Source organism: Odocoileus virginianus, chromosome 1, assembly GCF_023699985.2.
Source record: "Odocoileus virginianus isolate 20LAN1187 ecotype Illinois chromosome 1, Ovbor_1.2, whole genome shotgun sequence".
In the NCBI taxonomy this organism is placed as follows: domain Eukaryota; kingdom Metazoa; phylum Chordata; class Mammalia; order Artiodactyla; family Cervidae; genus Odocoileus; species Odocoileus virginianus.
Window position 1 is genome coordinate 47,296,338 of NC_069674.1, and position 13,310 is coordinate 47,309,647.

Here is a 13,310-nt window from a genome sequence, read left to right on the forward strand (position 1 = left end):
TGAGAAACTTAACCAAAAGTTTTGTCTATATGTTATTTTTGTTCTTTAATTACTTCATTAGCTCAGCATATTGATTTAGACAAGGAATCGAGTGCAATGCAGGTAATGAAGGCACTAAGATGAAGCACAGAACATGGATAAGTATGGGTAAGAGTTCAGTTTGCCTGGAGCATACGGAGTCTGAGCAGCACTGAAAAGGTAAACGTGAGTCAGAGGAGAGAAGGGGTCTGGGGCTGACCAAACGTGGCGGTGGAGACCCATAAAGATTATTGAGCAAGGGATTAATTTGACTATGTTGTGTCTTAGGAAGATCAATCTGCTAGCAGGGCACAGAATAGATTATTGGGTTAGTTGATGAGAAAGAGAGACACTCACAGGAAGCGGGGAGAGCACTTAGGAGCTTTATAACACTGCACGTAAGAAATCATCAAAGCCTGACCGAGTGGAGAGCTAAGGATGAATGTGGCTTTAGAGAGAGAATCACTAGCTACTGAGTGAAGATGTTTTACTTTGTTCCAACCATATGCCTATAAGTGTAGTCATACCTGAAGGTATAAAGTTGCCCAGGGGGAGAGTGTGAAGAGAGAAAGAACTTCCAAATCCAAATTTTTCATCATACAGGACCATTAAATGGCATTTGATGTACATGGACAACCTCATATAATTAAACACTGCAGCCTCACGTGAGTAACTCAGCACACATCTTCTAGGTGCCATTTGTGCACATAAGATCACAATAAATGTCAATTCTGGTATGCAGAGGTCCTGCTTACCAGAGACCTGGCTTCTGCCTAGCTCCCCAATTTCATTCTAACCTCTCTCCGCATAGCTACCTTTGGCCTTCCTTTCTGGTTCCTGAACGTCCCAGCACTCTCCAGCTCAGGGTCTTGGCACTGTGTCCCTTGTGCCTAGAAGGTGCTTTGTTCGGCTTTTTGCATTAACGTTTACCAGTTTCAGCCAAGAGTTTTCAACTTAAATGTCACCTCTTCCTTGACCACGGAGTATTAAATACCTGCTCTTCTCATATGATCCACTTATCTTTGTAGCATCTGTAATTATCTTACTAGAGACCAGGTCTGTCCTTTTTATGCCTAAACTCTCAACAGCCAGAACAGAATTGAGCATGTATTGGGCTTTCAAAAAATATTTCTTCAATCAATTAACTAAATGCATAATAATAAGAACTTACAATGAGAAAATAACATAAGGTAGAAACAAAAAGCTCCTCCATTAAAGAAATAAAGGGTAAACAGGAAAACAATTTTAAATAATCAGTAAGCATTAGGAAATGAGAAAATCTAAAGAAGGGCCAAGAAGCTTAATTATAAATATTATATGTAACAAGAAAATATAATTATATTTTATTTATGTTTATATAACAAGAAATTATATAAGAAAAGAATGGGAAAGGCCAAAGGACAAAACAGTTTCCAAAAGAAAGGGGTGTCCAGTCAAACAAAATTTCCAGTGATGCATTTGAGGACAGAGATTGATGACTGGGAGAGACCAGTGACTCTGAGGGAGCTGTTTAAGTTAAGGGACCAGGGCACGTGCACTCAGTCCCTTAGTTGTCTGACTCTTTGTGACCCCATGGATTGTAGCCCACCAGGCTCCTCTGTCCATGGACTTCTCTAGGCAAGAATATTAGAGCAGGTTACCATTTCCTACTCCAGGGGATCTTCCTGATCCAGGGATTGAACCCATGTCTCATGTGTCTCCTCCACTGGCAGGAAGAGAAAGAGAACAGAAATTAAGCTGTGGCTCCTTGAACTGCGATCAGGAATGTGGAAAGAGGCCCAGAGTAGGAGGCAGGAGACTTGGGATCCAGTTCCAACAAGAGCTCAACAATACCACTCTGCAAATGCATTTTCTTATTCATCTATGAGAAAAGTTTTCTCAACTCCTGTAATAGGGGATAAACGGGTTAATGGATAAATAGGTATAAGGAGTGGTCATTTCTTGCTAAGAATTTTAGTGAAGTTCTAAAAAGGAGGAAAAAAATCTATAGAGGACTGTTTTATCTGAAACAAAATCAAGGTCAAATTTCACTTGAGCTTAATAAACTCAGACTGGATTTCACCCCCCCCACCCTCCTGCCTCAACCCCCCCGCTTTGTTAAAGGCCTTGCATTGCTCAACTGCAGAACTTGTGAGGCCAGATATGAAGAGTGCTTATATTTACCACTGACATTTTGTTGAATCCTGTCCATATTTATTAATCATTGCTTTAAACTAAGCAGCTGAGGACTCTTAGGAAGTTGATTTCCCCAGCTGACCTATCTGCAAAAGTAGTGAAGCCTAATGCTCTCCTGCAACAGACTGTCTCTACAGATATCTGTCCATGGAGAAATACACTTATATGTGTATTATTCCCTAGGCAATGGAAATATAAATAGATGAGTCTGAAAATTTGGTTGTTAAATATTCTAAAACATCAAGAATTTCTAGTAATTCTATTTGGTTCTTTAAAAAAGAAATCTGATCTTTTTAAATAGGGTCCTCTCTTGTTAAAGTTTCTATTCCTTCCTTTATTTCTTTAATATTAATAATTTTAAATGATTAATTTTATATTCTTTGTTTTTCAAATTGTTCTCTCATCTCCAGTTCACTAGGGATTTATCCTCTCATTTGTCTTATTCCTCATCATATCCCTCCAAATATGTTTTAAAGCACCAGGCCACAAGTTTTTATCTGTACTATTTTCATTTTTTCTGAACTATATATTTTGTAATTTCCTCTGTGATTCTCTCTTTTAACTCAAGAGCTATTTAGAATTTATTTTTTCACCTTCAAACACAGGAACTTGGGTATTTTAAACTATCTTTTCAGTGTCTAATTAAATTTCATTGTAGTTAAAGAACATAGTCTATATGATACAGATTCATTGAAATTTCTTGAGATTTCAACTACGAACTTATATACTATAGTCAATTTCTATGAATATTCTATGTGCACTGAAAAAAACATATATCTTCGCAAATAGATAAGTCAATCAAAATATTTTTTTGATTCAAATCTTCCATATAGTTACTAGCTTTTTGCCTCCTCGGTCTACCAGTTTTTAAGAGTGGTTAAGTTAAAATCTCCCACAGTCATTTAGGATTTGTCAAGTCAGCTTTTTATTTATAGATTTCAAAATTATGTAGTTAGAGATGCATTTAAACGTTATCTTCTTTTACTATCATTATACACTGACATTTGCATTCCTAATATTGCTTTATGGCTTACATTCTATATTATCTGATGTTAACACTACTGTAGTAGCTTTCTTTCACTAGGATTATCTGGTATATTCGTTTTCATTCCCTTACTCAGAAAATTTTATGCAGTTTGTTTCAGGAATATCTTCTCTAAAAATGCTGCTATATTTTAAAAAAAATTCGATGTGATAATTTCTTTTAATAGATTAGTTTAATCAAGCTATACTTTTGTTGTAATTATTCTTATATTTGGGCTTTTTATATTTTATAAAATATACAAATTTTATTTTTATATTTTCTCTTTGCTCCTTTATTTTCTGCCTTCTTCTGAATTAAAATGTTTTTCTGTGATCACCTTTTATTTCCTTTCTGTTGCTTTGGAAACCCTAAGATTGTATTCCTAGGCTTCCCTGGTAGCTCAGCTGGTAAAGAATCCACCTGCAATGCAGGAAACCCCAGTTCAATTCCTGTGTCAGGAAGATCCCCTGGAGAAGGGATAGGCACCCACTCCAGTATTCCTGGGCTTCCCTGGTGGCTCAGATGGTAAAGAATCCACCTGCAATGCGGGAGACCTGGGTTCGATCCCTGGGTTGGAAAGATCTCCTGGAGGAGGGCAAGGCAACCCACTCCAGTATTCCTGCCTGGAGAATCCCCATAAACAGAGGAGCCTGGCAAAGATGTCCATGGGGCTGCAAAGTCAGGCATGACTGAGGCACTAAGCAGAGCACACGGTATTCCTACTTGTTTAGCACTTACTCTGACATTTTAACACACACTTCCTAACAGGGACTACCGCTACTCAGTATTTATCTCCTCATTCCTCCTGAATAAACCAACACTCCCCTGGTGGCTCAGATGGTAAAGAATCTGCCTGCAATGTGGGAGACCGGGGTTCGATCCCTGGATCAGGAAGATCCCTGGAGGAGGGAATGGCAACTCACTCCAGTATACTTGCCTAGAGAATTCCAGGGACAGAGGAGCCTGGTGGCCTACAGTCCATGGGGTCTCAAAGAGTCAGACACGACTGAGCGACTAACACACTGGCACATTTTCACTACCTCACATCTCTATCTTGCCCCAGATAATTGCAAGCTAAATTTAGTTTTAACTCTTTTTAAATTAAAATACACTCATTTAAAAATAGTTAATTAACATTACTGATACATTTTACCTATTGCTATGTTCACTGCTGTTTCCTGGACTCTCCACCTTACCACTGTGTTCACTTTTATTTTGGCTAAAGTTTATAGCAAGGAGCAGAGCCAGGATTCAAATCAATGTGTGTCCTCCAAAGTCCTTGCTCAACCACAACAATTTACTTTTCACAGATCCAAAGAAAGATATTCTGTGTGTATGGGGCAAGGAGTGGAGCCAGCAGATAAGAGATAGATGGAGAGGAAGAGGGGAAGTGAAGGATGCCTTAAGAGAAGGTGTCATGATAGTTTTGACACTGCTGGAAGACAGGGTTCATATATCAGAAAAGCAAAGACAACTAACTCATGAGACTTGAATAATATATATATGTATACATACATAGGGTTTCCCTGGTGACTCAAATGGTAAAGAATCTGCCTGCAATGCAGGAGACCCAGGTTCAATCCCTGAGTTGGGGAGACTGCCTGAAGGGAATGGCAACCCACTCCAGTATTCTTGCCTGGAGAAATTCATACAAATATGTGGGTATATGATATAAATAAACATGGGGAATTAGGGTATAGTCATAGGTCAAGGGGCTTGGGCTAGAATGGGAAGGTGTAGCTGCACCCATTTAAGGCCTGTGTAAGAATCCATACGGATTTCCAGGACCTAGGTACAGTACCTGCCACCAAACAGGTGCTCAAGGGTATTTATGGAATGAAAGAAAGCAAGCAAGGAGGAAAAAAATGTAAACCCAAAAGGGAAGGCAGGAAAATAAAAGGATGAGAAAAGGAAGAAGGTAATGAGGAAGCAAGAAGAAAATGAAAGGAAAGCAATTAAAAGAAAAGGCAGAAGAAGGTAAATAAAAAGGAGGATCTCTTTTTTTAAAGCGTAAGCATTGTATATTTATAAATGGGCTAAAAAATAAAAGACAAAAGATTTGTATCAAGCTGTTAACAATGTGTACTTAGGGTAGAAGGTGAATGATTTCTACTTATTAACTTTATGTCCATCAGAAATATTTAAGGTTTTTTCAGCGAGCATATACTGTCTGTAAGCAAAGATTTAAAAATTGAGGGAAATGTGCAGAGACTAATAAAGAGCCACCTGAGGCGGCGTGGTGTGACTCACCATCAGGGGAGTGCATCTCCCTGATCCCCCCAGCAGGCCTGCCTCAGTGACTGCCTGATGACCTCCAGGAGCAGAGAACATGCTTCTTGCCATCTCAAGCCCATTAATCTCCTCAAAGTCCAGGCCCCAAAAGGGAGAGAAATCCCATTATTAGACTTCCTCTCCTCTTAAAGCCACCTGTCAAATTCCAGGTGGCCTTGGAATTGCTTAGCCCTGCATTCTCCCAGGTGGCCTGACTCCCTTTAAAGAGATGCAATCCTTTGCCCACAGGTCTTTCACTTCAGGCTCAAATGATAATAACCCTATCAGAACAGGATAAGCCAAGTGTCTATACAAGAAAGACACATATTTACAATATCAAAAAAGCCTCTCCCGTCACAGACTGCAGTTCATGATAATAGAGAAAATGCTTCCTTTTTTTTTCTTTTTTAAATCTTTCACGGTCTTCTCATTTTTCTAAGACTGAGAGTCTTGAAGACAATTCAGTCCCTTGATGAAAACTGTTAACAGACAAGTCCAGTCCCTTATAACCTAGAACCATTCTATGTAATCCTAGTTTTTTTACTTTTATGAGAAAACCTGTGTTTTGTCCATAAAAATAAATGCATGTGAAGCATGGGTAATGGGTTTTTACAACTCTTGAGACACAGATAAAAAAGGTGGTAAACCAAAAGCCATCTATTATACCCTTGTAACAGAGTTTTTCAACCTCAGCACTATTGACATTTGGGGCCAGATAATTCTTTGTTGTGGAGGATGGCTGTCCTGTGCTTTGTAGGATGTTAAGCAGCATCCCTAGCACCTGCCCACTAGATGCCTGTAACACACACACACACACACACACCCTAGTTGTGGCAACCAAAACCGCCTCCAGGAATTCAATCATTAAATGCACCCATGGGGCCAAAGTCTCCCCTGGTTGAGAACCACAGATGAAGTGCCAAGTTGCAAAAATAGGTTAATTTATTTCTCTACAATTAGAAATATATGTTTTGCACGCACACAGGTATTTGGGGTTTTAACATGTGTTAAAGAATCTCTTGTAATGAAAAGAATGTGTTTGCAATGCCAACGGCAAAGTAGAAAAGCAACATGACAGACAAAATTATATCCCAAAGCTTCATGCTGTATTATGAAATAGGTAACATGAAGAATCCTAAAGTCACATTTATGCAAAGATAAAAATACAATTAGATGTGTGCAGTGACCTTAATTTATGGATGTTTTCCTTATATTCTATAACTTCAGATAATCCTCTCAGTAGAGTTCAGAGCTTAAACAACTCTAAAATTTGACCTTAGTTATCTATCACACCATATAACAGGACATCATATCACCATACTTTGTAATTCAGTACCATAGTTTAAGGAAAAAGAATGCCAGCAGGCTGTCTGGACTAATGATATTAAAATGCTGAATATATGTGATTCTTTGAAAGTCAACTGGCATCTTTCCATTGCATTCCAAAGGAATAAGAAAAAATTATTTGGTGAAATCAGGAATGATGTTAATACCAGAGACTCTAAGGTCCTCTATAACCTTATTAACTTGGTAATATGAGTAATAATTACTCAGCAAGGAAAGAAAGCTAAAATGTATTTGGGGGGGGATAGGTTGTAATTAATTGATTAAGTTGCCTCTCATTTCATTTGCTGGTGATTCCTTCAAATTTAAATACTCAAACACTTCTTTTTTATGTATATACATTAACTTCATGGGGAAAAACTTATAGCTGCATTTCACTTTATATTCCATTTTAGATGCAAATAGTTGGATTGGATAAATTTAAAATGTAATTGAATGACTAAAGAATAAAAACACCCTTTTCTGGCTTGGAATAGTTCAATCTATCATTACAATACTAAAAAATGAATGAAGTTTTTTTAAAAAAAATGTTAATGGGATTAGAAATTTATCTTACTATTTTATGCTACCCTCTCTCCTCCAGTTCACTTGCCAGAAGAATTTCAAATGCAATTCTCCTGAAATCTACAGATTTAATAGGCTAACAGCCGTTATCATTCTTGTTACTAAGTGATTCTATTTAGTCTACATCTTAAAAAGTCTTTTTGTTGTGCTGTTTTTGCAGAATGTCTTGATGTTTACAGAAAAAAAAATCCGATGACATGGTAACTAGAAGAGAAGAGCAAGCTGGACTGATTTCTGCAGGAGTTTCCCAAGTATTGTTTTCCCCTTTCGAGATTCAAATTAAAACAAAAACATTCTATATTTCTAATGAAAAAATGAACAATAACTTCTGGAATTTGTGCTAAGCCAAATGAACTCATTACTGTGTTATGAAACAGTTTAACACACTTTGATCAAATAAACTTTGCAAATACAAAGATGCTATCATAATATCATCACATAGTTAACATGATTGGCCTATGCTAATACGTACTAGGACATAAACAATGTCAAAGCATTAGGATATTTAAAGAAAAGCCAAATATCTTTAATATTCCCCAGAAATGGCATTGTCTCAACTCTTGTCTACATATGTATAAATACCCTAAATGCAACTTACAAATTTATTCTTATTCTTTTGTGAAGTTAGTTAAAATTTAATGAACAAGAAATTAAAAGCTGCTGTAATAAAGTTAGAATATTCTAACTGAAAAACAATTACAATGAAACTATTTACATTCCCATAAAATTATAAACATTTTTCAAGGGCTATTTTGCAATACAATTTTTAAACATGTTTCTTATTATGATTCTTGAGACTTAAACACTGCAGGTTTATTTCACATTTTAAAAAGACATTTGAGCAAGAGTTTTACTTTTTCAAAGGACCCTGTGCTTTAAAGTAACATGTTGAATGCTTAGCTTTTTCTCCAAACATATTTTATGCTTCATCTTTCAACTAAGAGGATTAATTTTCAACTATATGTAATTGACAGAAAATCGTGTTGAAATGGTGAAAAGAAAGTGAAAGTCGCTCAGTTGTGTCCAACTCTTTGAGACCCCATGGACTACATATATAGTCCATGGAATTCTCCAGGCCAGAATGCTGGAGTGGGTAGCCTTTCCCCTCTCCAGGGGATCTTCCCAACCCAGAGATTGAACCCAGGTCTCCCGCATTGCGGGCAGATTATTTACCAGCTGAGCTATCAGGGAAGCCCGTTGAAATGGTGATATTAATTAATTCTGGGAATTTACCAGTCAGATTTCAGATATATACAGCTCTTAGTACAGAGCTGGAAAAACACTAACAGTTTGTAAGTTATGCTCACTGCTTTTCCACTGTTTTAAACCTCTCAAAATTATATTCATAATTCACAGAAGTGAAAGCAATTAGCTTAACTCTTCTCCTGAAAGAGACAGCATTTTTGAAAGAAAAAAAAAGTTACCTTCCTAGTTTTAGATATTTAATCCAACGAAAACTCTAGGAGCCAACTTTAGGGTTTTCACTAAAAAAAAAAAAGAAGAATTCCCTCTGTAGCAGCTGGCTCAAGCCTGACTGACTTGAACTGTGTGGACACCGCAGTGGCGCTCAGTTCACTAGGGAAGAAAGAACTAGACATTCCACAGCTGCCTGCCCAGCTTCTTCCCAGGGGTACAGCTGCAGTCTCTATCACACTCAATCACTTCGCACAGCCACCAGGCAGGGGCGAGGAACCCTAGAGCAGCTTAGACTTCTTCCAGTACCACGGCAAGAAGTAAGACTACTTCAAAAGTAACCTGTTATTTCCAACGATTGTGTGGCCCCAGCCCAACAAAAAAAATGTGATGAAGACCATCTGCAGTGAGGGAAAATAAAAGATGTTTCATATTTTTAGGATTTCAAGCTACTTACAGGTGATCTTCCTGGGATCTTTAGCACGAAAATGCTATAAATGTGTGTCTTTATTCCTGACCAATTTTTATTTGAGGTGTGGGGAGAGGATGATGAACTTGAGGAAACCCAGAACTTAACTGACAGTCATTGCGGCATTTGTAATGAGACCCACTCACTGCAGGGTTTTAAAGAATGAAGTATATATGACAATAGTATCATGTTTAAAGGTACAAGTCTTCCATTTTATGTCAGTACACATTCTCACTAGCTTTTCTGAACCTTTTAAAGACTAATATGACAGTATTAGTGATATGGTGTGACTAAAAAAGTAGTCAGAGAATAAATATTCTCTCCTACTTGAGGATAGCTGATGCTATGGCAGATGCCATTTCCTTGGGATAAATCAGAAAGGAAGGAGCTATAACCATGTAGTTCTATTAAAATAATAGAAATGTACAAATTATCACTGCCCACAAAATCATACTTTTATACTAATCATCTTCCTCTAAGGTAGTAAAAGACAATACACAGATGCATATTTTGGTAATTTTTGTAGTATCTTGGATTTATAATCCCATTACAATCATTAATTCTTACTTGGTCAGAAAACCATTATTGTAACTCCATATAAGCATTTGTAGAATTTACCAGATATAATAATGAAAACAATAATGATCATGTTACAATATATTATGGGCATGCTATGACTCAAGCACTGTGCTGAGAGCTTTTAGATACATGACCTCGTTTACCACCATCCCCCTCATGAAATTATCCTTATTTTATAGATGAAGAAGTTGACTTTTAAGGTCACTGAGCCAGAAAATGGTATAGGCAGAACTTAAACTTTTGACTGTAAAGTCTATGTGCTAGTTATTGAAAATCACATTTGTATGTTAATTTTGAACATTTTAGGTATTTTTAAAGTTTATACTGTTGTTAAATTGTTTGAGTTAAAGAAAAATAGCTTTTCTATATGTGATGTCAATTAAATATCACTTATATTGCTTATAATCTCTTTTTAATCTCCAATGGCTGATTTTTTAAATAACCAGAAAAAGGCTGATTTCAACCTAGATTATTAGTAATGCAATAATTCCCTAAGTGTTTTCATATTCTAAGTATCTAAAGTTCCATATGCCTATCTTTCTGTTTGAGGCTGTCAGAACTGCAAGTCAAATTAAGACAATTAAACTTATATTACACAATAGATACTGAGGCATATAAACACTAAATCATGCCTGAAAATGTAGAATGATAAAATATCAAGTAAGAAAACTTCAAGCCTCAAAAGGCCTTTGTTTACAGTTCAACAATATTCCTCCAAGACAATGCAATACACTATAGCAAGGAGGAATACATGAGGCAGAAGTTGTTGACATATGGGGTATGCATAGAACTTCTGGTTAATGGAAGTTCCAAGATGTATAAATAAAAAATGATGTGTGAGTTGCTGGAAAAAACTGTAAGGCAAGTCAATTTTTTAATTAAAAAATTATGTAGCATAAACAATGCTAATGAGCCAAAAGTCCCATGAGATTAGGACTGTATCTGCTTCATTTTAACATTCCATTCACTTTTCATAAATGTACATCCACTCACTTGAAACACTTCAAGCAGAACCTTTTGTAATATAGAGTTTTGAAGATTTTCTTTGTTCTCATTTTTAATATTAATAGTTCACCACTTTCTTCTCAAGTTGTCAACTTGATGATACATGGCATTTTTTAAAATCCCTAAAATCCTTAAATGAATCACCATAAATAAATACCTGGAAGTTCTTCATAAATTTCATCATCATTTGGCAGGCTCCTTGTTGGCGAACTGCCTGGGAGAGGATGATCGACATCATCGTACAGCTCTCCTCTCTCCTCATCATCCTCAGGAATAACATCAGACCCCATATCTACAAAACATGTTTCAGGAAACAAAACTTTAAAGAATGCAAAAGTGATTTTCCAAACCTTATTACCTAAATTAATGCAGCCCTACAGTCACAATATTGTTATATGTTACATCCTTAACTTGAACATTTTAGAAATTGATTGATGTATAAATATGTGAATTTAAAAGTTACTAAATGGTACTTGCAGAAAAGATGCTTTTATTAATCTGAAGTGAATGGTATGTATTACCAGTCATGTCCTGCCAGTCATTTCTCACAGAAGTCAATAAACTTCTGTATATGAAACTCCAACTTAATCAGTTATTCAGTACTCAAAGACTGTGATACCTTGTTCAATGGGTTGCTCTTACCTTGTAACACAAATTTCAGCTGCTGCACCCATTCTTCGGCATCTTTGGGAGAAGCTGCTGTGAACTAAGGAAAAACAAGCAATAGCAATAAAAACAATCACCATAGTAATGAAAAGTATGTTGCCTCCTTTTCATTTCTATAAGACCATTAGTAATTCTTTTCATGTCTAGTACTACTTTTCTTGCAAGGATGCTTCTTATAATGTACAGTTAATTTTGACAAATTTATGTAATTGAAGCAGAGGATGATGGATTTGAAACTCTGATCAGCAGCTGGCAGCTGTGCAAGAAAAAAAGCTGCTTCTCTTCATCAATGTCAAAGACAGAACTGATGAACAAAATTTGCCCTTGACAATTAGAAGACACCCATGAATTTCTTTAGACTGCTGGGTACAGCTTTCTTAAAAATGTTCTTGTCAGATTCCAACACACTAACTGACAACTTAATTAACTGGCTTTCAACTGCAATCTCAGATATTTAAAACTTATTAAACACACATTCCATATTGATGCTAGCTGATAGCTCTTGACTTGCAGAGCTGATACGTGTCTTTACCTTCATTTTCTCCCACAACTCTAAGCAATACAATATGTATTAACACTCTGATATTTTTCTTTTGATAATTTCACTCTTTCTGCCATGTAATTCTTTTAAAAAATCTCAAGGTTCTATTAAAATAGGTATAAAATGCAACATGTGAAGTAATTGATAAATTACATATCCTCCTGTTCTCTTTCAAGATATCACTTGAACTAATCTGAATTTTTTTTAAAAAATCTATTTTCTCTTATATGAATCTTTAATGTTTAAAACCCAGTGTTCTATTATTATTATTAACATGTCAGGAAGAGTTGTTTTAACAAAATGTTAATGTCCTCAAAAACGAAATCAGGAAGTCTTATCAACTTAATTTCAAGGCAACATAAAAACTCCAACCTGATAGATACGTTTATCAGGAGCAGAGATTTCAAAACAGCAATCTTTCTTTCCATCCTTCCTAAGAGTGTTATTCATCCTGACATTGTAGCCGTCTATTGCAAATTCACCTTTCTGCTGTTTGTCTGTTTAAGATGAAACAAAAGTTAGAATTTCATTTACTATAGTGAATATAAATGTCTAGTTGATTAACTTTTATTTAGATTTTTTGATAAATTCTTGGAAAGAATATTTGTGGTCACACTGCTTTCATAGTATAATGCTTAAGTAACATTTCTAGCTATCGCTTTTAATTTTAGAGGTATTTGGAATGGTTGAGTTTAAAAAGGACATCTTAGGGAACCAGAAGAAGATGTCTGTAGACAGTGGTCTTATTCAAAAGGAAGCAAGCAAATATGAAAATTTCATGTAGGGAAAAGCCAAGATTGGAACTCAGAACTTACTAGACAAGCCCACTATAAATCCATGGCTCTTTCAGATTTAGTACACCAGTGGGAAAACTTGTCTAGCTGAAAACTTGCTGGGCTTTTATTTACTATAAACTCTTTTGATCACCACCCTCCAATTCCCCCCACCCCCCAAAGCTTCTAAAACATACCTTTTCTGTTTTAGAAAAAAACCCTAACTTGGAACAAATCAAATTCTAATTTTAAAAAGCAAAGCAAAACAAAACTACTAATTATAAAAAGATGTGAGGGAAACAAATATTTGAATGGAGAGGAGGGATGAAGCGAGTACAGAAGCATTTCTTACCAAAACAAAAGTAGGTTTCATAACCAGTCAGTGAACAGTTAAACTAGTAAAGCATATTTGAATCCCATATGATGAAAAGTCAAAAGAAAAAATGACTTCAGTTTTAGCCAGATATT

The 13,310-nt window shown here is 36.0% G+C and overlaps 1 protein-coding gene across 1 annotated transcript in view; it reads right to left on the minus strand.

Moving 5' to 3' along the window:
- Positions 1-13,310, minus strand: part of SKAP2 (src kinase associated phosphoprotein 2) — a 166,740-nt gene that overhangs the window by 45,021 nt on the left and 108,409 nt on the right. Inside the window, exons 7-9 of the mRNA XM_020880722.2 lie at positions 12,442-12,566; positions 11,505-11,568; positions 11,020-11,154 (exon numbers count right to left, since the gene is read on the minus strand). Of these exons, the coding sequence (XP_020736381.2) occupies positions 11,020-11,154; positions 11,505-11,568; positions 12,442-12,566 (324 nt within the window). The remainder of the gene's footprint in view (positions 1-11,019; positions 11,155-11,504; positions 11,569-12,441; positions 12,567-13,310) is intronic.